Raw genomic sequence first — 26,347 nt, forward strand, 5'->3', positions numbered from 1 at the left:
CCTATGGTCTGGGACTATGCCCGGAGTCCAGGGGTTCAAGAACTGCATCTCTTGCCCTTTCTCCTTCATCAGCAGCAATCAACAGTACTGCCTCTACTTCTTGGGTGAAATGCATATTTCTGCAAAGCATAATATGTCCTTCGTTTCCACCAAGAATTCGTGAAACTCATGAGCTTCACCTAAGGAAATACCTGATGGAGAAGGCTCTGAGGCTCCTCTGATCCAGGCCAGGGAGACTCGCCCTATCCACCCTCCCAGTGCATTGGCCTCAACAGACAAGCAGCGCCCCTCCAAGCTTGTGCTTAGAATAGAAGTCTTCAATTCCTAAACCCAAGGACTTTTCCTCCAGGGCTTCCCATGAGAATAGGGGGCACTCTAATGTTTGTAAGGACAGATCCCTGTCAAGGACTGTCAACAAGAGATGCAATCCATCCCCAAGTCTGTCAAGGTGGGTGATGAGCCTTTGCATATGGACCCTAAGGGACCGACACCACTGAAAATCCCCAGACTGGAGGGTAAAGTGTGCAGGAAGAAAGATCTGTTGGTGACTCCAGCACTGAAGCATAAGGACAGCCATCCACCGGGTCCATCTACAAGCATGGGTCTGGATTTGTCATCAGTACTGACTTCACCTCACTTGCAGGGCTTTCCTCAGGTTTATGTAGTCATTCCATATCCAAGTGATGTCAGACAATGTCACTATGGTCTTTTACATAAACAAGGTGGAGCAAGATCTCTTCCCCTTTGCCTGGAAGTAGTCAGGCTTTGAAACTGGTCCATCAGAAACCACATCACTGTCCAGGCCGCATACGTCCCAGGTATTCAGAACTCCTGAGCAGGCACTTCTCTGCAGACTACGAGGGGGAGATCCACCACTGTGTCCTGAGCGAAATAGTCTCTCAGTGGGGAATGCCTCAGTGGGACCTCTTTGCATCCAAAACAAACAGAAATTCCTTAGTAGTACTCCAGAGGAACCATGGGCCAGAACTCCCAGGCCAACGCACTCCTGTTATCATGAAAAACTATCTCAGATATGCCTTTTCTCCCATTCCCCAGCTTTCACATGTCCTACGAAACATACATCACAACAGGGCCAACATCATTCTTCTCTCATCCAGTTGATCCAGGCAGGTTTGATTCCCAGAGCTCCTGACAATGTCAGCCTGCCTCTAATCCAGATTCACCCTTTCCCAGACCTCTGAACTCTAGAGGGGGGTGGGGGATGGAATCAGACATCCCGATCCAATTTCACTCCACCTCAATGTCTGGTGTTGAGATGGGCATCTGAAATAGAATGCTTCTGCTCAGCACCCGTTAAAGGCTATCCTTACTCCTTATTTAAATAGGAAAGATTCACCAAGGACCTAGCTAAATGGAGGCATTTCTCTGCCTGGGTGCAGCACTGTCAACCTGCTCCAGTCACTGCAGATACTCCAGTCGTTTTAGATTATCACCTGTCTCTAAAAAAAACAAAACAAACTCAAGACTTTCTACTAGCTCGTTATGAATCCACCTCGCAGGGATTAGTTCCTTCCTCCCACCAGTAGATGGACATTCTGTTTTCACCAGCTCAGACACAGTACTATTCATGGGGGTGGGGGGTGGGGGGGGCTGATCAGGATCTTCCAGCCAGTGGTCAGATCTACACCTCCGTGGTCCCTCAATCGTGTCAACAAGAGTTCAGATGATGATCTTGTGTCAATAAGATATGTGCCATGCCCCCACCCAAAAACTGATTTTTTTCTTTTTTTTTAATGGCTATCATTTTGGCGGGAACGGTCAGTGAATTGGGAGCCATCGTGACAGATCCTTCTTATGGTTTTTCACAAGGAAAAGGAATCCCTTTGCCTCCATCTTAAATTTCCCCCCAAGGTTTCTTCTGAATTCGACATCCACCAAAGTATCCACTTACCTGTCTTTTTTCCAAAACCCCACACTTATGCTGAAGAGACTTCACTTCATCATCTGATATGCCCTGGCATTCTACCTGCAAAGAACGAAGCTAGCTGTAGCAGAAAGATTGTGAGGTAAAGCTGTAGCCTTTCACAGAATCTTTAAGCGGGCTTCTGGGTGCATTGTTGAGTGCTACAGGTTAGCAAACATCCCGCATCCTGACAGTGTCACAGCTCGCTCCATGAGAGTATAGGCCACCTCTACAGCATCCCTGCAGGAAGTCCTGTTACAAGACATACACAGGACTGCCTCCTGGAGCTCCAGTCACACGTTCGCTAGACATTATCTGCTAGCTCAGGCCTTTGCTGGAGATGCAGCAGTGAGATCTGCAGTACTGAAAGCATCTTTGTAGCTGGGTTCTGTGCACCCCCCCGCCCTCCCCACCCCCACACACACACACCCAGAAGGGGAGAGTTGGGCTCAACTCAAATCATTGAGCATTTAAAATGACTGAAAATCAGAATGGAAACTAAGTCAGCTAAAACTGATGCTTAATTTTTTTTGGATGGGATGCGATTACTTCAGCTTAGCTACATGTGGCTTCAGACAATTAAGAACTCCTTCTCCTTTGATATTTTTCATTAATATTAGTGTAATCTTGATACTGAGCAGTTAATTGGGTGTCATCCCTACTTTAAATACCATATTTAAACTGAAAAGAGCTTTTAATAAATGACAAATGTCAATATAAAATTCCATGTGTTCTCAATGTAACTCTAAAGGCATCAGCCTTCCGGCTTCATCTCCCCCACCATTCATTACCTGATAAGTACTCTTTAACCTTTAAGTCTTTTGTGCTATTTGGATAGCCTTTTAGATCAAATCTTTTCCATTACAACATTGCTGCCTTCACAATGATAACGCAGGGGCCCAAAATACCATCCTGTTCATCTGGGAACCAGTAGAGTTTTGAAGTTATTGAAAAGTAATCTGTGTGCTCTGTTTCTGTGGTTGGGCAAAAATGGAGCAGGAGGAGAGAAAGAATAATGCAGAAACTGGGGGATAAGAAGGAGAAATTTGAAAGGAATAAACTCAAGTATTTTTGATAGTTATATATCAAATATCTAACTTAAAATATACAGTCACTATTTCAATACAACACTAGACACTGCCCATTCCTTAAATTCCTTATATAAATCTCATATACACAGAGAACATGAAACAATGGGTGTTACCATACACACTGTAACATCCGATGAAGTGAGCTGTAGCTCACGAAAGCTTATGCTCAAATGAATTTGTTCGTCTCTAAGGTGCCACAAGTCCTCCTTTTCTTTTTGCGGATACAGACTAACACGGCTGCTACTCTGAAACCTGCCCATTCCTTAACACTGAAAATGGATAGACCATAAAATCCATATGACGGAGCAATGAGAACACTGAACCTTGTTTATGCTAGCACTGTAGAGATGCTGGGAGAGAGAAAAGGGAATACTGATTTTTCCTAATTCTAGACAAGGCCCAGTGCTATCAGTCAAATGCTATTTGAATATCACTAAAATCAACCAGAAGGTGCAACAGGAAGCCACGTTGACTTCCGCCCTATTTAAAAACAGGTGATAAAGTTCCGAATAAGAGGATGAAAACACCCAAGGAATAGCTTGGTTTACAGACTTGCATGAGGGTGCCGCAAACAATTGCAGGTTGTTTTTTTTTTAAGTATGTAGTGGTGTCCCTTTAAACAGAACCTTTCTACCTTTTTTTCCTCCTTTTTTAAATTGAGTTTGATGGACCATTCCAGATTTTTTGATCTAAAAATCAGATGTCTGTAGGTCATGTCGGTTCTAGGAAGCAGCATAAAAATTCTTCATTGACCTAGTTAACTCTTTGGCATAAGGTATTAGACCTGGGCAAATTGCTGACACCTTACTGGCTACATTGACCTGCTCTGACTCTTATAGAGTTCTTCAGTCTAGGAGAGAGAGGTAGAACATGATCCAGTGGCTGGAAGTTGAAGCTAGACAAATTCAGACTGAACTAAGACATACATTTTTAAGTGAGTAGTTCACCATTGGAACAATTTACCAAGGATCATGATGGATTCTCCCTCACTGACAACTTTTAAATCAAGATTTGATGTTTTTATAAAAGATCCGCTCTGGGAATTATTTTGGGGGAAGTTCTATGGTCTGTGTTATGTAGGAGGTCAGACGAAATGATCACAATGGTCCCTTCTGGCCTTGGAATCTGTGAATCTGTATGCTGTCTTCAGTGTTGTGTTATTAAAAAGAGAAGCTTCATAAGTAATCAAACAGCTTGTCTTTCCCCTACTCAACTCTTCCTAGTGTCCAAAATTGTTTTTATCCTGGTATGAGTCTTTGAGGAAAAATTGTCTCGAGTGACCATCTTCAGCTTCTTTCTGGAAGAATGTGGAGCTGATTGGATGAGATACACGCTCTTACTCTGGGTAAAGCTGCATGTCATGGGGCAGACTGTCTGGAATTAGGGATGTGCCAGAATTGGGCATTTAGTTGCAGTGAGCATAAATGTTGACAGTGTTGGGGGTTAAAAAATCATATCAGGTATTATATTTCGATAGTATTCTACCAAGGCTTATTCTGTGATAAAATTCTGTTCTTTCCTGTTTAACAGACTTGAATAAAAAGACATTGAGGCTGACTGTCTAAAACTTCCATATTTGGATATTCAGTTATAATTTGGAAACTAGCATAATGTTCTGTTGTTGCAATAACTATATAAGATACAATAGGGTATAACTCTGTAATCTGTTAATACTGATTTGGAAATACTGAAATTTAAGGCGGCGAGACCTTTAACCATGCAAGGCATATAGTAATGGCTTACTAATACATGTCCTGTAGTATCCTATTACTATATTGCAATAACTGTATACGCTAGCTTCAGAACTGTAAACAAATACCAAAATTTAACTTCACAGCTGTGCATTGCATTTTTCTGTAGAATGCTTTGAAATGAGAAATGCAGAAGTCTGCCTCCAATATTAGCTCCCTTACCTTGTCCAAATTTGTCTTTCAATACTTGTGGAGCTCTTGCCCATCTTGACACATGAGTTCAGTTGGCTGTTGTATCATTTCAACTATAGTTTTGTTGAATGAAGTAATGCTAACATTAGCCGCACTTTTCTCCCCCTCACAGCTGTCAGTGACACAAAAGGCAGTCAGTGAACAGGATTATCTGATCAAGGACGTTAGAAGTCCTTGTATATGCACTTATGTCAGTTATTTCTGAGTAGCAAGGTCAGTCCCAATTATAAAACATTTTATCGAGTGTCATACCTCTGCATATTGTTTAGCGATTAGCCATGGTTCATGGCCTGAAGAGTTCACAATCTAAATTAGAAAAATGAAGGGGGAGGAGAAAGGGGGCAAGGACTAACACAAATAAAAATAGTTCACACTATATAGCAGAATCATACGGGTGGTTTATTTGTTAGTTCATTTCTCATTTGTACACTTCTGAAGTGCAAGGTCTGTAATGCAGGGATTTACTGCTATTTTAACAGTGTTGTTGTAAAATTCCATATACTTCCATGGATGTTATATCAAGAATAAAGAGGAGATCTAAAATCATCACGTTTAAGTGCCTGACCTCTTGGTATCACTAGGGAAGGGTCTGGTACCCCAAATGTTAGGCTTCATCGGTGCATACCTTGACAGGCAACAGGTTGTTTTTTCAGTTGAGTCAGCAAGAAGTGGACTTGGTGGCAACTTCCTACTGCTGGACAAATAATTCCTCTAGTTTCCTGTCCCTGCAGAAAGTTACGGGGATACCTGGGATTCACTGGCCTTGTCTAGATTACAGGGGAAATTCAATCTGATCTACGCAATTTGAGTTATGTGAAAAGCGTAACTCAAATTGACGTAGCTTAGATCTACTTACTGCGGGGTCCACGCTACGCGATGTTGACTGGAGATGCTCTCCCGTCAACTCCCCCTACTCTTCTTGATCCGGTGGAGTACAGGAGTTGACGGGAGAGCAATTTGCGGTTGATTTAGCGGGTCTTCACTAGACCTGCTAAATCGACCGCCGAAGCATCGATCACTGCTCGTTGATCCCCTGTTAAGTGTAGACAAGCCCACTGACTGTTGCTATAAGGAACTACTGTATAAAACTCACTTATTAAAGTGGTTGCTGTTCCCATCTTGAAGCTGAACAGTACTAATAGTAATTCCTCCATCCTGATAGGGAATTGATGTGGCATCATTGGCAGTTCTGTCTTGGCTTGTACTTTGTCAGTGGAATTATCAGTGTGGAAAGCGTGCAAACTGCAGTAGCAACCAGTTGTCAGGAATGCGAAGAAGGTGGTGAGTAACACACTTGTGCATTTCAGATTGCGTATCTCTGAGAAACTTCTGAAGACAGTGACAGAATTAGATGAATGGAATTGTGATACTGCGGCTGTTAAAATAACTGACTGCTATTCATGATTACTTGTTAGTCTCTTTTAAAATGAAGAGTGATCAGTTGCTTTTGTTTCCATTCACCGCGTGAGATGTGGTGGTACCCAGTTCAGCCTCTTGATACTGTGTTGTATACCTTCTGAGTATGTTCCCAAAGAACCCGTTCTCCATATTCACTAAACTCTTCAAGATCCTAAAGATCCATGTAAGCATAATGCTCCACAAGACTCTATTTTAGTTTGGATGCTTGCTTGTTGGATTTGAGTGTGTTATGTGTCTCCGGGGAGGTGTCAGTTAGTGTTCTGAAACAATTTTATATTCTTCGGTTGTGAGACCTAATACAATGCACAGCTGGAATGTAGAGGAATGCTGGGACTATAATTTGGGATTAAAAGCTAGCTTGGGATGGAGATGTGAATAAAAACCAAAAGGCTCATTTAGACTTACTATGGGCAACACCTGGCTCTCTCTGGATATACTAAGGTAGACTCTCTATATTTAAACACAATAAAAACTAAAGAGCGCCACCTCCCGTAATAATAATAATGCCTGGCTCTTATCTAGAATTCTTCATCCACAGATCTCAAAATGCTTTACAAAGGGTTCATTAGCCCCATTTTACTGATGGGAAAACTCAAGCACAGGGCCAGGGGAGTGACTCTTCCAAAGTCACCCAGCAAAGCAGTGGTAGAGCTGAGAATTGAACCTAGGTCTCCTGAATCCCAATCTAGCAGACAACTGCCCGGGGTAAGCTATCGCTATAAAGGATCTCCAGTTTCACATACCTTTTAGACAAACATTAAGGACCAGACCATTTCTGCTGTAAAACTGATTTTTAGTTTTAGTCGTCAGTCTCCTGAGTGGTCGCTCAAAGGCTTTGCTGAACCTGGGAACTATGGCCATTAAAACTTGAAAGTGGTAGAGGAAGCCAGTAAAAATTATTCCTGGAAAGTAAAGCAAGGCTGTTAGTAAAAACTAAATACGGATGCTTTTTAAAATCGGTGGGGCTTTTGAGGAGATGTTACCCTAGTGTACTATAATCTTTAAACGTCCACATTCCACTATATACAGTAACTAGAGTTTGATTTTATTTTTTTTAAACTGTTCTTCCCAGCCTTTAACTTTTGATGGTTGTAAGAAAACATGAAGTGCTTTGTAAGCTGGTTTTTTGGTTTTGTTGCTTCAATTTATAAATAAGAAATGCTGGAAAATGAACATTTTGTTGTAAAGATGTTTTGAAGGCCACTTTTTTTTTTTAAAGACTCCTAGAAGAAAAACTGACAATTTAATGGTGCATGATGCAGTAATAAAAATGCCTGTGTGGTTATGTTTAATCCTTTAAAGGAGAGAAAAGAAACACTGTAGTTATCAGCATTCAAAAGGCACGACGCAAGCTTAAATATATGCAAAGCCTTGGAGAGACTGAAGAAATTTACTGACTATATTGCAGAAAGCTTCTGACAGGCGCATCGCATCTTTGAAAGTAAGATTTGAATTATTAAAGCTGTCTTTGTTTATTAAATTGGGCCTCCAGTGAGAAGATTGTATGAAGAAATGTCATGCAGACTTGAGCTGAATTGGGCATAATTTGTAATGGGTATTAAAAGTAAATTTACCTTGTTGGACTAGAACAGTGAGTACATTCAAGTGCTTTAGAAAATGAAAATTCTGGTTTCAGGTGTACAGTAGATTGTGTATTTTAAGTCTCTTCCTGCAACAGATAAACACACCTCTGTTTAAGGAGACCAGTTTGTTAGTGAAGGATAATCCTTTTTAAACCAAGAGATTTGATGGCAAAGCAGTTCAACAGGGGAGTCTTTGTTAATTTTAAATCAGGAATGCAAGGGAAAGAGATGAGAGCCAAGGGGTGTGCGTGGGGTGGGTGGGTGGGTGTGCGTGTGCGCGCGCGCGCGTGTGGAGACGGGATGCTTAAAATGCTACTTTTTGGAAAAATTAACTACATGGGGCTTAAAGTGAATTAAAAAATGACATTTTAAACATTTTAGTGTGGAAAAAATGTTTTTACACCTATTGATTCAAGTATAGCATATATCTGCAATTTTTTATGCACGTAGCAATTTATCTTCTGTTTTCAGGAGAGTGGGACCATTGCATTGCGAAATACTTTTTCTTATTCCTGTTCTCAGTTGGACTGTGTAAGAAATATGCAAAACTCACAAAGTAGATGGAAAATCTTCACAAATTATTGTGGGACCAGCACAGACATTGTAAACAAAGCACTTCATAAGAATGTTTAATTTAGTATCTTTTTTTTTCTAAAACTTATTTTGTAATTTCAAGGTTTTGGTTACCTCTGCAGTCCAAGTGGAGACAGCATAATTTGTTTGAGGTTGAAAACTGGGCTCCAATTTTTTGTTAGCATTTTAATTTTTTATCTGTTCCTTTAATGTAGTTTCTCAAGTGGAACACCATGATGGTTTATTTAAAAATGGAATCCTCTAAATATGGGATTTAAATCTGAATTCTTCAAAAATGTTTAATGAAAGCCATGCATTTTATGACACCAGGAGGCAGATGTCAGGATTTACTCTTCAATTAGGTAGGATTGTGGTGGGAATAGCAGATTAGACTCCTTTGCAGCTGATGCGCTGTCTAGAGGAAGTGACATTTATGCTCTTGATCCTTCAGTGATTCTACATGTCAAGAACTGAGCCTTGAAATTCGTCAGCAGTGCTGTCTTAAGAGCAGACAGAGCTGAGTAAGAGGATTTTTACAGACAGAAAATTTAAGTACAAATGCTTAAATATATTATTTTCTTTTTTTTTCCCTAGGAGATTGGAAAGGAAAATTGTAGGTGATTATTTGAAACTAATGTATTTTAGAATTTTGAAATCTGAGATGCACTAGAGTTCAGAGACCTTCGTTTGATTAAGGTAAGAATATCTTAAGAAAAGTGTACCTTCCCCTTTCATCTTTCTGCTTAATATGTGTGTTTTTTTTAAATTTAACTCTTCTATCTAATCTGAGATTCCGTATAGTAATGCATTTTAAATGTACATTGCACCCCTGGCATTTAAATGGTTAATGTTCATTCAATTTAATAACTTTCAGCTGCAAAGGGCACATGGGTCTATGTCTACAGAAGGTGTTGTGTTGATAACTGGGTTCTGTTTGACCAGAGGAATTAAAGCAGGCTATTTATCAGGAGGAATAAACAGTGTGATTATAGTGCATTTACTCAGAGGAGGAGCTGGTTGGTTGTTTTCATTTTATAGTAAATTAGGTTTCATGTAATTTTTTTCATTTGGCTTGTAAGCAAGCTCAGTAACTACAAGGGGGTTACAGGGCAGAGGAAGTGTTTAAAAAATTTTACCTTCGAGATGTTGTAGTTCTGTACAATAAACCAATGAAACAGGAGATCAGGTAAGCAGCTGTTATGGTTATCATGGCAACAGAAAATTACTCAAGTGCTAAGTGCGTATTTATCTCTAACCATTTAAGGTTTTTTTGCCAAACAGCTTTTTTCCTTTTTTAAGGTATGTATTAATTATTATTGTCACGTTAGATAAAAATGAGTAGTGATATACTGCCTTTTTTCCTTAAGAATAAGAATGGAACATTGCATATTTGTACTAACATAACTTAGTGTTTGAAAAAATGCTCTTTTTAGCATAAATACATATTGGACAAACTAAACCTGGCTTTTTTTAAAAAATATGTATAAGAACCCTCCTGATATTCCTTTTGATGGAGGAGTATTTAAACTGTTTCCTTACTGGTGTGTGGTATAGTTAGCCGCACACAATTTTAGAAAACCAAATTACAAAGGAAGAAAACCAAAATTAGAGACCAGCAAGCCTTCTGGTGTTCCTCTGACATGCTCTGGCTTACAGATAAAAGCAGAGTTTGAACTGCTATACCAAAAAAAAATTTCAAAGTGTTTTATATTAAAGGAATACTTCAATCGTATGTCTAAAAACTAATATACAGAACCCTTTTTATGTCTAAGAAAATAAAAAATTATTATTATTTTTTTTTAAATTTAACTCTATGTGATGAGTTTATTTGGCTTATGTAAGGTACTTCTTGTGAATCTCAAACTAATCTGACCATAATGTCCCATGTTCATAACCTACATTGGTGTATGTGATCTGTCATTATGAGCTGCAGGACTGTCAGATAAGAGGGAGTTTAAAATGTCTTATTTTTTAAATTTGTAAATGGTAGCGGGAAATAGGAGTTGAACTGCTAAAATGGATCCTCCGTTCAGGTGGTAGCAGAATGTTACATAACCAGAGAGACAAATTTCTTCCAGAGTTACACTAGTGCTATGCGTACAAAGCATCCATTTTGTGTTATGAGTATTGTGAATTGTTCCTTCTGTGCAGTTTCTAAATGTAAAAGAATGCAGCAGATCCATTTGAGCTTTGTATCAATCACTTCAAACGTACAACATCCCATCACTTTAGTGTATTCTCTACTAAGACAGCCTCTGAGTTTCAGAAAAATTAGTTTGATTTGTCAACGTAATCGTACTCCCCAAACCTTACCATACTTAACTGATTGTAGAATATGCTTTTTTTTATTAACTTGCAGGCAATAGAATTTGACTATTTAGGGAGGAAATAAAATTTTGCTGTCGGGTTTTAAATATATATCCTCTTAAACATGCTTTGCAATCTGCTTATGCGGGCATCATGAGTTTTATATTTAAATTGGAATGATTTTTTTTTAGGATGAAAGTGCTTGCAGATCTGACTTGTGAGGGATAGATGAAATTAAGCTGTGGAAGCACTGATGGCAATCTACAAAGCTTTAATGTGTTAATGTAGTCTAGGCATTATCCATATTTAGAAGCATTTTAGATTGAATCCTGGAGAAATTCAAACTCCTGTCTTACGCATGTTTCTGAAGTGATGGATGGTGTAGAACAGTAGTATGAAGGAGCTCCTAACGATTATTTTGCTGTTGCTATAACTAAGTCAGAGACGCTAATTCCCCCAAGTTGAGTAAAAAAAAATAAAACTTGGGGGGGGAATGAGTGGTTTGTAAAATGTCTGAGTTTTGTGTAGAGACCTTTTTTCTCTTCTTGAATTATTCATTTTTTTGAGTCTGCTATATTGCAGTATTTAATATACTTTAAATGACACTGAATCAGTTAATATGGTAAAGGGAAAAGATCTAGGTTTATTGATAAATTCTCTGTCAGTTGTGCAGCAACAGTGAAGAATGGCTTGCTGACTTGAACTGAAAAGTGTATTTTATGACCAAAACATACCAATACACCTTTGCACTTGGTGTTATCCCATATTTAAGACCGTTGAGCAGCTCAGAACTAGGAGACCAAACTTAAGCTCTTCGGGATAAGGGACCACAATGCTTTTAGTACAGAGCCCTAACCCCGATGGGAGGTTTTGGATTCATTACAATATATATTGGACTCTAAGGAGACTGGACATAAATAGGGAGTGAGTGTAATGGACTTCCAGTTGAGGAGACCAGTAGCATTAATAAGAAATTAGATTGCTATCTGGCATTAAAGTGGTGGTAAAATTATTTGAACAACTGCCCAGAAGAGTCAGTCAAAGGGGTTAAAAGGGGGATGCTGTCCTTTGCAGGGGTGTAAGTCTGCCCTTGTCTTGTACAACATTTTAAAAAAAAAGTTTACAAATATACATGATGGAATTGGGGCCCTTCCACTCCATGACATGGTGGACCCATGTCATTCCATCTGGTCCTGTGTAATAGTTTTAAAGCACGACTATATGGTGTGCTCTAACAGATCAGTGCATGCAGCATAGAGATGTCTTAAAATGTAATTTGTGTGTGTACAAGCAAATGCTTTAAAGTAGCTTTATTTTTTTCTGAAAGCCTTATTCTCTTTGTATTGCTAACGTGGCTAGAAATCGGAGTGTGGCAGTAATACCTACAGAATAGCACACAGCTTGGGAAAGCTGACTGTAGTGTGAACCCTCATTCAACTGTGTCGCTTCCAGCAGGCTGGAGCAGAGGTTCTTAGTTGGACCAGATCACATCTCAGGTTCTGTGGGTTGGTCCTTCTATTGTTTTCTGAGGTCTCGAGTCCACTCCTAGTGGAATGCCCTTATCACCTCCTGTCCAAATGTGCTTGAGGGCAATTCATGTTCCTCAATATGTATAAACAATGAGCCCTCTGCCCCTTTGATAGCCTCTATGGGAACTTTCAGAGCTAGCTGTGAATTTAAAATCACTTCCATAAACATTTTGGGCTCTTCTCCTGTTCTACTTAATGATGCCTGATAGCAGTCGGTGTTAACCAGGCCAAAATCTAAGCAGTTTTACCCAGCCCCCCCAAATTGTACATATCTGAACTTGTATGTATCACACAAAATCAAACTAGGTGCCTGAAGTGTGCGTTGGACACTCATGTTGCAAATGCATAGCCATTAGACAACATCCAATAGTCTTTAGAATTGTGGGTTTCTTTCTGTTTTTTCCCCTTTAGTTCCTGTGATGGAGTCACAGGTCTGATGCTCTGGAACTGCTCTGTATGAAGCCAACCAGGATTCTGGGGTGGTGTGACTCCCCTAAGGGCACGCTGTCCAGGGCAAAAAGCCTCTTCAGCTATGGCCTTCCTGGTCTGACGTCGGAGCATTCAGCTCCCTGTTCACACCGTACACTTCCCCTTGGCGGGTCCACCTGGATGGGACCCCTGGGGCAGCCAGAGGGCCCTGCTCCCCAACTCCACAGTCACCCATGACTCTCAGCCAGCGTTGTAAAACAGAAGGGTTTATTAGTCAACAGGAACACAGCGTAGAACAGAGCTTGTTAGCACAGAAATCAGTGACTTTCAGCAAAGTCCATTTTGAGGGCGACCTCGAACTGATGCCCTGGACTCCCCCCTCTGAGTCCCAAACCGGAGACTGCCCAGCTTCCAGCAGCCTGACCCCTGACACGCATGTTGCTCCTCCTCCTGGTCTTTGTCTCGCTTCCTGGTCAAAGTGTCACCTGGTCACATCCCCCTCCTGGGTCTCAGGTTATGAAGGGCATTAGCTATCACTTACATGCAGGCAGCTGAAGCCTCCTCACCTGGCCCCAAGGGTCTCAGCAAAAGTCACCCCCCCTTATTCCCACCGCCTAGGCATTGGTGCAATACATGGGGAAACTGAGGCACACACAGTATTCATGCAAAACAGTAGGACTCACATAGGCTCACATGCAACATAACAAGGGAAAACACCCGCTTTGTGTTATTTCCTAAGTCTCGCTTTAACCAGCAATCTGTGAAACCTAAGTTTTCAGGAAAGTCTTGCCCACTTTAGATAGGGAAAGGCGCATCACCACTCTTGTGAATGGCATGATGTTAGGCCCTTTGTGCAGTCCAGTTGCCAACCCTTGATTATGTGAAGGCCACTATAGCTCAGCTAGTCAGGATGAGAACAGTTCAGGAAATCCAGTATTGGGTTCCCATGTGGCCTGGTTCTCATTTGAGACAGACTGTCTCAGATACTGAGGTTCAAACTCACTTGACTCCAAACTACCACATTTTTGAGCTGAGACTTCCTCCCACAAACCACTGGTGACTGCTACTATCTTCCTTTCTTATCCTTCATGGAATCTCACTGGCCTCCTTCACCTTGTAAGTTAGGATTTTGCTGGGACATCCCAAGTAGCCTTTTCTTCCCCGTTCCCCCCATTATGGTATAGTTGTGTCCATGAGCAGTCTTGAATAAACCAATCAAAGTTGCTTTAACCGAGGGGGACTGCAGGAGCCAACGTCCACAAAATTTCCACAAAAACAAATACATTTTATTTTGTGTATTGTTCAACTGTTTACTTGTGGAGATGAGCCTGGCTGAGTTCCAGGGGCAGCGTCCAAGTATGCATTCTTGCAATTACAGTGAAAGTGCCACATCACCCTGTTTCACTACTTTAATGTGGTAGTGAGATGTTCTCAAAGTAGGCAGCACAAAAGCAATTTTAGAGATTGTGGTATGGCTAATGGGTACCTACTTTACTTCAAGTAACTAAAACGTTTTATACTCGCACATACATGTAAAAAAAATCTAGACCTAATAAATTCAAATGTTTGTGACAGGAGGACAGTATTGTTCGGATTTAAACCTACAACAACACAGGCACTAGTAGGATATCTGGAATTCAAACAGGAGTAATGTGTAAACTTTCTTTGGGCTTTTACAGCAGTCAAAGGATATTTTCAGGTTTTTGAATGTTAAAGATAGAAGGTAAAAAATAAAATAAACATTTAGATCCAAGAAAAGAGATCAATACTACTTTTGTAATAAAGTTGGTTTGTGGGGCAATAGCATTATCTAGTAAACATTAACATTTCTTCTTTAAAATCCCCTGATAAGACAGTAGGGGCCACATGTGCAAAAGGTCAATGAATTTTTAGTGTCCTTCTGGTGTTACCTAAGGTGCATGCTCAGGTTGGGGTGTTTGAACACATTGCAGGTGTGCATGCACATGCCCTGATGTGTGCCTTACAGAATTTGTATGCCTGCTATCAGATGTGTGGGGTTCTCGGCGCCCTCCACCCACTTTTTTTTTATGCACAAGTTAGAAAATTTGGTCTTCAAATTCTTTCAGCTCTTTTGTGTAAAGAAGCGCACCTGTCTGTTTGGCCTTGTGTACACTGGCAGCAAGGTGTAGGGTATGTGTATGTACATGCCACAATGAAAAGCACGCTGCACCCACCCTGCAATGTGGCAGTGAAAGCCTATGCCAGGCGGAGGCAGTGGGGCAAGGCTCTGGTACGACACGACACTGCTAAAAATGCCATGTGGGAGTAAATGTGGGAGACATTGCTTGAGCATGTAGGGTACTTAACCTAAGGTTCTATCCTGTCTTTACTCACCTGAGTCGTGCCTCGCTGTCTACACTATTTATACCTGTGCTGGGTGATGTGCAGTGTATGTACTGTACATGCCGCCATAAGTGTAGAACGTAGCCTGAGAAGGGGGTACACGCAGTAACTGCTATTTCAGCTTCCCAGCTGATAATTACATGGAAATATATACCAAATAAAGGTCAGTCTGCACAGCAGTTCAAGTTTCTGAAAATGGCTAAAGCACAGACATTGCCTTGTTTATTTCAAGCACTTTTGCTCTTCTAACGTTAAGAGCAAACGGAGACATGTTATATGTATCGTTAAAGCTGGAGCTACAATAAGACAATACTTGCTACCAATTGCAAATCTTTCAATAAATCTTTCTACTGTCCTCAGTTCTGCAGAGTTTCTGGGGAAGTATTAGAGCTGTCCAAATCAATGAGTAAAAACACAAGTCAAATGAAGGCAGAATAACAAAGCAGTTTCTGTCCTCTCTTGCCTTCAGCTGTAGGCTCTACTAACAGCTTTTTCAATGGCAAGTCTTATGAATATCTTATGAAACAAAACAAAAGAACACCTGAGATAAAATAATGTAGTGGAGATCTGAAGAAGGAAAAATTACTTCCTATTTTTGGTTAACGATGTGTATATGTAAAGGAGTTCTTGGCTGTATCGAGACTTATTTTCTCAGTTTTAACTCAGGAACTGGAATGGGAGCTTTCTCTGATATCCGTTGATGGAATGGCATATATGAATCTTTAACAAAGAGTCACTGTACTTTCCACTTTATGCATCCGATGAAGTGAGCTGTAGCTCACGAAAGCTTATGCTGAAATAAATTGGTTAGTCTCTAAGGTGCCACAAGTACTCCTTTTCTTTTTGCGAATACAGACTAACACGGCTGCTACTCTGAAACCTTTCTCCTAAGTGTTCATCAGGAGATTGTGACTCGGGTATCAATAAAAGTGGACAATTTTAAACACTGACGAAAAGTCTCTCCTCTTGTGCACTTATCTTATAGCTTAGATCCTTTCAGGCAAGGGCAGTCTCTTCTGTATCTTACATGAAGTACCTAGCATGTTGGTTTTTAATAGCATCCAAAAATTTCTTGTGGTGCTCGTAACCTGCTGTAATTGTATATACCCTGTTGTTTCTGGAAGACACTGTTGACAAGACCTGATATTTTTAATATAAAAAGAGGCATGGGAAAAATCCTCTAGTTTCTTTTTATAAAGAACCAAACAAAAACTCAAAATATTATCCTGCTGCTTTAAAAGCATTAGATCTATATTCAACTCAAAATACGGTTGCAATGGTCAGCTTGAGATACAGCACAAAGTCAGAATTAACATTGCTGCAGCAGCTACAGTTTATTGCTACTGATTCTGTCACCATTTATCCCATGAGTTAATATTCTGTTACACCTTGTAAGAAAACTCTTGTCTGGAAGGGTGTACAGTTTCTAAATATACTCCAGCTGAGGAAGGAGGCAAGATTCAGTGGAAATTTATAGTGGAGCAATCTGGTTCCCGCTGCATGCTTTCATGTGACATTATGGGATCAGGGTCTGCCTCTGAAGCAGCCTGTGGATGAAGATTCCTTTCAAGCTGCAGCTCAGCCCTAGAGCAATAATTTTTCCTCCTTTTTTTGCCTATTTGTTAAGTTCAGAGTGACATTATTAGATATGTCCCTTCACTGCTTCTAGAGGTTTGTCTGAGATTTTAAAACTAGTGTTGTGCCCAGCAGTACATAAATATTTTAAGAGATTTTTTTTTTGTAATCTGCATTGTGTCTTATCCTTTCAGTCCTTCACATAAAATTAGTGCTTAGTTTTAATGAACTAATGTCTGAGTGGATTTTGTTTACATCTACATCTAGGTCTTTGGAGCACAATGGGTTTAAGTCTGTCTTATCTGAAGGTACGTAACAATCATCTGGAGTACATAATCTTGGAAGCAGTCTTGTGTGAATACATCCAGAATGTATTCCCTTCCCTGATCTGTTATCAGGGAGGAGAAGTCTTCATGAGATGGAAGGCTAGAGATTTTTTTTAAAAATTGACTCAATTCAAAACAAAATCTAGCATTTCTTATTAAACAAGCATTTAGATTCTGATGTATTTTTCTTGTTGAATATATTTCTTCAATGAGTTGCTTTAATTGTGAAATCCTTATCGCTTGCTCTTGCAGATCAAGCTAGTGCTGAAAAACATAATTTAGACTAAACTGAATTTTTGGATAAGTTTAGTAACTAATAGTCGAGTCAGTAATAACTGCTTAGATCTTATTGCTTGAATTTCTTTTTTTTAAAAAAATCTTTTTATTTGGTTTTTCTTTCCTGCCAAAGAGCGCCATGAAGTCACATACAGCATTGTATGTATTTCTTGCACAGGAAGGCTAGTCTGGTTACTTAGAGATGAAAAATACCTAAATTAAGTCATACATGTATTTGAAACCTTATGTTCTTGTTAGGAAAACAAAGTTGATCCATATTTTTTGGCCAAATGCATCTTTCAATTAGTCAAGAGAATAACTGTACACAAGTATTGCGAGAAAGTATTTGATGCAATTTATTTGTTGCACTTTAAATATCTTCACACTGCCTAATCATATGGATAGCTTTTGGTTTGGGATGCAATTATTTTGGCGGATAAAATGTACCAGGACTAGTACAATATGTCACATGCAGAGGAGACTTAATTGCTTAGAGGTGTCTGAAGATGTGCTTCTTTATAATTGGTTTTCCCCTTCTATAAATAAAAATCTGTAAAGTTAAATGTTAGTGTAAATAGGAAGATGCAGCTCCTGACATCTTCCTTAGAAGATGAATATGGTATCAGCATCCTGTCTGGCAGATTTGCTAATTGCATTTTTTTTTTTTGTATAGACAAATACTTGACTTGTCTGGCAATGTTAAATGGATGCTGAACCTTTAAAACACATTTCTTATAATTTGCTAACTTCTGAAAGAATTTCAATTTTATCTGATCAAATTAATCTGTCTGCAGCTCTGCTGCTTGGTTTTTATATATAAACTTTTATGCTAACGAAGACACTTGGCCTACCCATCCTGATAGTAGTGGTTACTGGTCCTGATTATCAGCTGGACCTTTACCTAGCACCTATATTTGTGGGCACTACTATGCTTGCAATAATCATGCCCACAGAAATGGAGGCTGTTACCAGAAATTAAGCCCCTCACCTCACTTACCAGTATGATACTGCTCATTCAAGTGATCGCTGCTCTTATACTCGCACTGACACAGGGAGAAGCCAGCTTCTATTTCGAAGTTTCAGGAAATACCTAGATCTTGTTGGGGAGGTGGTGGGATAGGTGCTTTTTAAACCATTCTGAATAAATGAGTTCGCAGCAGTGGCAGCAGCAGAGTCTGCCTGCTTCATACTTTTGTAGTCTTATAAATGATTTACACCCAGCCCAAGTGCTTGACGTTCTCTACTGCTGCACTCTCAGTCTCCACTCCCAGCAAGCTTGGGGATCCTTTCAGCCCCTGATGCCAGCCCTCCCACTGACTTGGGAGGGTTTGCCTGCTGGTCCCAGAGCCAAGTGCTAGAGTGTGCTGAGATGGGATGTACAAAATATTGGCATTGGGTTCCACTAGTGAATAAACTCCCAGGGAACTAAGGACCATCACAAACCTCCCCACCTTCTGCTCCAAGTGCAAGGTGTATTTCTTCTTTGAATATGCATCAGTGTGATTTCCCCACTGTGGGTGCATATATGCCTTGTGCACATGAAATCGGAATGTTTTGAATAGCTGAGTCCAGTGGGGCCACGCATGTACCCTGTGCTCCCGTGTGAGGCATAAAGGGTGGAGCGGTCCTGACTCTCGCTTAGTTTCTTTTTAGCATTCATGGCATCAGGATGAAACCCTCACTGCCCAACCCACTTTGGCGTTTGTCCTTAACTATTTTGTGAAGCAATTATTCACTCTTTTTGGTCTGTTTAGTTTACCCATTTGTTTTTATTTGGACATTAGTGCACCTAAGGAGAGAGGGTGGTTTTTGATGTCTACTATTACCTGGAGAATTGGCTGACCAGGCAAAGAACTTGAAAAGAAACCATGACAGATCGAGACGCTGCATTAGCCCTTTTCACCCAGTCGCAGTGATCTCTCTTGATCAACCAAGAGAAATCATCCCTGAACATCCAGTGCAAATGTTAGAAATCATAGCAGCTAGAATAGATTTGGAAGTAGTTTAGGCATATCTACCTCAGGACACTTTCCTTGTAATCTATTCCCTGGTAAATGGGATGATCGCTTACCCAACCTTCACTGTACAGACTTTTACAGTATTGGGCCATGTGACTGCATGTACGTATGTGACGCTGCTTGCCAAACTTCACCTAAGGCCCCTACAATTCTAGCTCCAATCAGTATATTTGCCAGGAAACGCCAGTGAGCAAATCAGTGGTAATACCATCTTGAGTCTGCAGAGCACTCACCCGGTGGCTGCGTCTTGACAATATCCATAAAGGAGAACTGTTAGAAACCCCATCGCCATCCAGGACTGGACTATCTCCACCTGGACTGTCCCCAAATACAAAGTACTTAACCCAGACCCACTGTCACTACAGTTGATGGCCTGGATGCTGGTTTGAGTACCCTGAAAGAGGACTGCTTGTCACTTGTCCAGGATATGCTGGTATACACCAGGAAACCATCCACAAGAAGAACCTACTCCATTAAGTGATAGAAGTTTTCCATATTGGTGACCCAAGAGGGCCAAATGCTTGAACAGGCCACTGTACCTAAGGTCCAGGAATACCTAGTGCAGTCAAAGCACTCTGGACTTTTCGATCAAAGTCCATCTCGCAGTGAATTCAGCATACTGCCCTTTGATGCAGTCACTCGCTTTTTTTTTCCCTCATCCAACAGTATCAAGTTCTTCAAGGGCCTGATACATGTCTAGTCACTGGTCACACAACCAACCCTGGCCTGGGATCTGAACGTCATTGTCCTGAAACTTATGGAGTCACTATTCAGGGAGTGCTCAATTTACCATTTTGTCTTTAAGACAGTCTTCCTGTTGGCTATCACTTTGGCTAGGAGAGTAAGCAAGCTACAAGTTCTCATGGCAGCCCACCCCAGAATATCTCCTTCCTTCAAGATAGGGTGGTTCTGAGGCTGCACCTGAAGTTCATCGCCAAGGTGGTGTCTGAATTTCATTTGAACCAATGTTTCAATACACAAAATCCAGAAAAACCACTCCTCTGCACACAGCTCTCCCCTTGGTGAGAGGATGAGAACACAAACATGTGACAATATTAGTCCTGTTACTTAATGCGCTAATGAAAGGTGCTCCGATACAGTGCTGGTGTGGGTGTGGTGTCAGAACCTATACAGAATAGAAGGGTGGGATAATATTATTGAACTAGGAACCCTAAGAGCAACCAAACCTGAGGAGAAGGTTTATATTGGACTTCTGTTGTCCTGTTCTTTGTCAATAAAGTCAAACTTCAGAATGAGATGAGTTTTACCATATAAAGTTGGGTGGCAGAGACAACTATTCTCCTGTTTCTGTAGTGCTTCTCACAACCCAGCAGAAGACTGTTATGCCCAGTCCTGCCATATAAAGAACAGTGGAGAAACAATGGCATCGCCTTTTATGCTGCACTACGAGGGAACTGCATGAAGGGTCTTGAGCATGAAGCAGGACAAAGGAGCAGTCTTTGTAGATCCAGCAAAGAGAGACTTGCAATTTTTTTAAAGTAACTCTTAGTCTTGAATCTGAAGTTCCTGAAAATGGTAGTGGGCATAGAACATGCTAAATAAACTGTTATAAAATTTCACAGAATGCTGTAAACTGTTTTGCCAATAAACTAATGTTATAGTAGATCAATAGGTTCCATTTGTAGAGTGGTTTAACAGTCTTTAGCTTAATAGCTCTTTTGCCTGAAGTAATGTTATATGGTCAAGATTAATGTGTAGGTATAGTATCCTTGTCAGTTTCAACACATTTTTCTTTATATACTCATTAGATTAATGATGCTATTGTAGGATGGATGTAAATTTGTCTATAAAGCAATCATTATGAATTTGTTTCCAGTGTATTTATGATCTGTTAGAAGCTTGCAAATCAGTAAATATTGATACAAAAAGTACACTTCACTTACCACGAAACTGAGATTCAAGTGATCAGTTTTTTTTAATTCAGTTAAACTGTAAAAGATACCCGAATTTCAGCCTTTGCCTGAATGAAATCTCATTAGCCTGACAGAGGGCCTACTCTTTGCCATGTATGTTTGGAAGCAAGATATGCATAGACATAGAGACAGTCATTGTAATGGCCTGCAGCCATAGGTGCTAACTTTCTAATGTGCCGAGGGTTGCTCTTCCCCGGCTCTGTCCCAGGCCTCACCCCCACTCCACACCTTCCCCCAAGGCCCAGCCCCCATCCTGCCCCTTCATGCCCAATTTCACCCCCTCCCCTGAGCATGCCCTGCCCTCACTCCTTCCCCCTCCTCCCAGCGCTTCCTGCATGCCATGGAGAAACTAATCCGTGGTGGGCGGGAGGTGCTGGGAGGGAGGGGGAGGCGCTGATTGGTGGGGTTGCCAGCGGATGGGAAGCGCTGAGGGGAGGGAGAGGCATTGATAGGGTGGCTGCTGGTGCTTGCTCAGCCTTCCCCCTTCCCCCATGGGTGATCCAGCTGGAGCCTGCAGCTCTTGGGCTGTGATTTCATAAGATTTCTCAAAAAAGGCAGTTATGATATTCAGAAAACTACAAAGGTCAAGATTTTTGTTTTTAGTAAACTTTTTGCAAATAACGTTAACTCTGATCCACCTGTTATTGGCCCCCTACCTGTTTTGTTTTGGGGTTGAAATTTGGATTTCTGCTACAATAAGGACACCGCTACACAGCTCTAGAATCTTCTAAAACACTTTTTGTTTCTAAAGCAACTCTATCAATAACCCTAATGACTGTACCTCACCTAATTTACCTGTAGTGACAACCCAGTATAGCTCCCTGTATTGTGCTTACAGATATGAGAACCACCCTGTTTACACCATCCTCTGGTTCACAGTAAACATCTAATATATTCTCTATAGACAGTACAGAAATTGCACAGAACTGAGGATATTCTACCATCTCCAGAGAAACCAATGTACTTCATCCACTCTGTCGCATATTGGCTAGAAGACGCACATTGTAGCTATGTAATCTATCTTCCCCATGTGGCTAAAAGACTCCTTCAGAAACAGGTATCATAAGTACCTTTTGGACTGTCCATTTCCCAGGCGATTAAAATATATCACAGATAGTAGTGACCACAGTTGCTGATAAACACCTTAGGCAGGTAGCTAGAATGCAATTATTTGCATGTTGTTCGTGATGTCTTATATGCACTTTTATATATTTGGGAAGGGGTGTGTGTCAGAGTTGATCTCATTTCAAGAAATTTAAATCTAAACTTCTTAACTTCTGAACTTGACTATGAGGCACAAATAAAGCTGTTGACAAATGTGTGTATTCAACCCTAACCTAACTGGTCCAGGCAAAGTTCATTTTCCTGGCGAATAACTTAATGAAAACAAAACCTCACCACAACATATGTATCCAATACTGAACTTTGGTTGGAATGTGTGCTGTATGTTTTCAGAACTTAAACAATCCCAATGGAAGACAGAGTAAATACAGTTTACAGATATATAACGCAGGGGGCTGGACTAGATGACCTCCTGTGGTCCCTTCCAACCCTGATATTCTGGGGGGGAGGGATAGCTCAGTAGTTTGAGCATTGGCCTCCTAAACCCAGAGTTGTGAGTTCAATCCTTGAGAGGGCCATTTAGGGATCTGGGGCAAAAATTGGGGATTGGTCCTGCTTTGAGCAGGGGGCTGGACTAGATGACCTCCTGAGGTCCCTTCCAACCCTGATATTCTATGATTCCAAACTCTATCTGGTCTTCAGTGTATGTTTGCTGCCTTAAAAAATGGGCTGTTCTTTTAATTTTTTGACACGGTATAGTGCAAGGTTTGTCTTTACCTCAGCTCAGTGAAAATCTTGATGCTGAATATATTTTAGCTGAGGTTAATGCATTTTCTCTTGCAGTAGTTTCTTGGTAAAAACTCATGTGTTGTGGTAAGCGTCTCTTTGGAGGAAGAAAATCAAACTCTAATGCATTTAAACTAATGTACTATTTTTAAAGTTCTGCAGAATATCTCCTGGTAGAGAGATCTGGAATCTCTACCCTGCTAGTCTAGGCATGTTTAATCACTGTACTGTGAATATTGTAACCCTTTTATTAAAACAAAGCTTCCAGTCATGAAAAAGTAAGCATTCTGTTGTCGGTTTAAAATTGGGAGTGCTTTTAATTATTCCCGAAACCTACACAATTACTGCAAAAGCAAATCTTTATCCTAATGTAAAATCAATAAAAATAATGCAATTTGTATCTAGTCAAGTGCTTTAGGAATTGTTAATGCAAAAAGTGTTCTTTCTTGATTTACCAGCAACAGGGTTTCTAATAAATCCAAATCAAAGACTTCAGACTAAAAAAATGTAATTTTAATTGATTCATTTTTCCCAGGAGACTATTGCCAGGATGACTCTACTTAAAATGCAAATTGTGTAGAGGAGAAATGATACTGAAACAGTTGTAAATAATGCCTCTTTAAACTTTTTTTTAATTGAATTTTTACTGTAAAGTCAATTTGGTTAGTGATCTTCAGTAATTATTTCAGTTCAGTTAAATATTTATGGGGTTTTGTGCTATTGGGAAAGGTATGCTTGGATCCCTAAGAGGTTACACAGAACCTCTTGAGCTTTGGGTTAGTTTTTGTAGCAGTATCTGAAGCAGCAAAAGGCTGCTTCTATTTTTGGAGGATGAGTGTCGTCCATTCTGGTGCAAACCAGTCTCTTTTTAGAAAATGTTCACATTGATACGATAGTTACGCATTTGATTTTCAATGTGTTAAATTTCATAAGCATTTAGAGTTTATATTTAACCTCACATTTTTCATGCCTGTGACAGCTTGCCCTTTTCTCTGGCGAAAATGAAAATTTCATTTGTAGCTCAGGAGAAATGTTTAATAAAAGTAACGTTCATATCACAGTTGGACAAATTCACAAGGCTAAAAAAATTACATAAAGTTTACTAAAGCTATTTTTCCTGTATCCCAATAAAGCTAGATTAATTTCTTTTAAAAGTGGAGGGGAAAAAATAGGAAAACTATTTTTTTCTCACCATTTTGAGTGTGCCATAAGGATAAGATTGTACCTTCATAAAAATTTCCTTGTAATTACGACAGCTGTAGGAAGCTACTTTTTAATGAGCTTATGAGCATTTGATGAAAAGATCTAGACTGCTATTGACCTTTCATAGCCATTCACAAAAACAGAAAGCAAGTAAAGATGATACTGTTTGTTAAGATGATGAGAATTCCTTCTTCCACAAAATGGAGCCTGACTGCGCACATACTGGGGAAATAAGTAACCCATAAAAACAAATAATTGATACCATCAGTGTATTCAGAATAGCTGCAAGAACTAAAGCATAAAACAGTGATGGTAAAGCTAACTTTGCGGGAGAAATAACCTGGGATTGGTAGAAAACAGTACCTGACCAGGTGTTTTAGGATATTGTAACGAGTGCATATGCTGAATGAATAGGCCCTTAAATGTTCTTCTAAGTTTTGAATTACCTTAGTGCTAACTAGGGGAACTCATCAGTTTAGAATCTATCTTAAAATGTGTGATTGAAGAACATTTGTATATGGCAGATCATTCCTGTGACCAAAAGGAAATGATATGTAAGATTGAAATTATAGTCTCTTGTTGGAAGGTCACTGAAGATGAGAAAATGCCTTTCCACGGCTTCTTACTTGTGGCTAATGGGCTTTTCATAAACACTTCATTTATAGAGAGCTACGTGACTCTGGTTATTTTGTATTCAGTTTTGATGCCAATACCTCCTGTGAAAAAATGTTCCTTTTTTTCCTCACAACATTGATAATTTATTAATTTTATTGCAGCAGCACCTACAGGTCCCATTCAGGGATTAGTGCCAATTATACTAGGAGCTGTACAGACATGAAGTAAAAGAGCTTGCACGCTTGGAGGTGAAATCATGGCCCCACTGAAGTCAATTGCAAAACTCCCATTGACTTCAGTGTGGCCAGGATTTCACTCTTGATTTAGAACAAATGTAATAAATTGGGGATGAATAGAATGGAGAGGACCAGGAAACAAAGATGCTTAGGTAAAAGTTCACTTGTCATTTCAATCTTCAGCAGCAAACATGCTCTTCTCCATTAACCTTAATTCCACCAAAGTCCACGCTGTGTAGACAGACTGGTTCCTGTTTAGTATACTGTAAGTATGGCCTACGTTCTTCGTTCCCAGATGAATACATTTATATTTAGCCATTTAAGATGCATATCATTTGCTTGCACCCAAGCAATCCAGATTGCTTTGTATCAGTGACCTGTCATTTTCATTATTCACCACTCCTCCAGTCTGTCATCTGCTGACTTGATCAAGTGACTATTTTGTTTTTTCAGTAAAAATGTTAAATAGCGTAGGGCCAAGAACCGTTCCCTGTGGGACCCCCCCCAGAAACGCTCCCATTCGATGATTCCTCATTTACAATTACATTTTGAGACCTATCAATTAGCCAGTTTTTAATCCATTTAATATATGCCATGTTAATTTTCTGTCTAGTTTTTAATCAGAATGTCACATGATACCAAGTCAAACACCTTGTAGAAATCTAAGTATATTACATCAGCACTATTAACTTTATCAACCAAACTTGTAATCTCAAAAAAAAAAATCAAGTTTAATTTGACAGGATCTATTTTCCATAAACTCATTTTGATTGACATTAATTGTACACGTATATAAATTATACATATAAAAATAAATGGTTTTGACTTTTATGCTGTTTGTGCATTATAAATGTGATCTAGTCATGACCACTTGTACCTAAGTACCATTTGTTCTGTGATCAGCTCCTGTTTATCCATCAAAATGAAGTCTAATATAGAATTCCTCCGCGTCAGACGCAATACTTTTTGATTTAAGGAACTGTCATGTATAATGTTTAGAAATTCCAAGGATGTTTTAGTACTGGCAGCATGAGACTTTCAGCATATGTTATCAATATCTTGATTTTGTGCTAAAGGAGTGCGCATACCTTCCCTGTTCTTATTCTCCCCTTTTGTTATTAGTTAAATACCCTACATACTGACTATGTTAGACA

General features: G+C 40.0%; 1 protein-coding gene and 1 long non-coding RNA gene across 7 annotated transcripts in view; one reads left to right on the forward strand and one right to left on the reverse strand.

Moving 5' to 3' along the window:
- Nucleotides 1-5,004, reverse strand: part of LOC122462143 — a 35,662-nt gene extending 30,658 nt beyond the window's left edge. The window contains exons 1-2 of the long non-coding RNA XR_006284520.1: nucleotides 4,929-5,004; nucleotides 1,913-1,987 (exon numbers count right to left, since the gene is read on the reverse strand). This is a non-coding gene — a long non-coding RNA (uncharacterized LOC122462143). The remainder of the gene's footprint in view (nucleotides 1-1,912; nucleotides 1,988-4,928) is intronic.
- GLCE (glucuronic acid epimerase) overlaps nucleotides 1-26,347 on the forward strand; it is a 106,909-nt gene that overhangs the window by 31,545 nt on the left and 49,017 nt on the right. Inside the window, exons 1-5 of one of the 6 annotated variants that reach the window (XM_043524437.1) lie at nucleotides 1,702-2,027; nucleotides 6,121-6,239; nucleotides 7,680-7,818; nucleotides 9,128-9,229; nucleotides 17,005-17,045. The exons of 1 other annotated variant lie outside the window; for it this stretch is intronic. Coding sequence is in view for 1 of the 5 variants with exons in the window: in XM_037910051.2 (XP_037765979.1) it covers nucleotides 22,320-22,348 (29 nt within the window). In the remaining 4 variants the exon portion in view is untranslated. Of the gene's footprint in view, nucleotides 1-1,701; nucleotides 2,028-6,120; nucleotides 6,240-7,679; nucleotides 7,819-8,275; nucleotides 8,896-9,127; nucleotides 9,230-17,004; nucleotides 17,046-21,872; nucleotides 22,349-26,347 lie in introns of those variants that run through there. 4 more of the 6 variants (XM_043524436.1, XM_043524438.1, XM_037910055.1 and 1 more) reach the window with 4 other exon arrangements.

This window comes from Chelonia mydas, chromosome 10 (genome assembly GCF_015237465.2).
Source record: "Chelonia mydas isolate rCheMyd1 chromosome 10, rCheMyd1.pri.v2, whole genome shotgun sequence".
Taxonomy (NCBI): Eukaryota; Metazoa; Chordata; order Testudines; family Cheloniidae; genus Chelonia; species Chelonia mydas.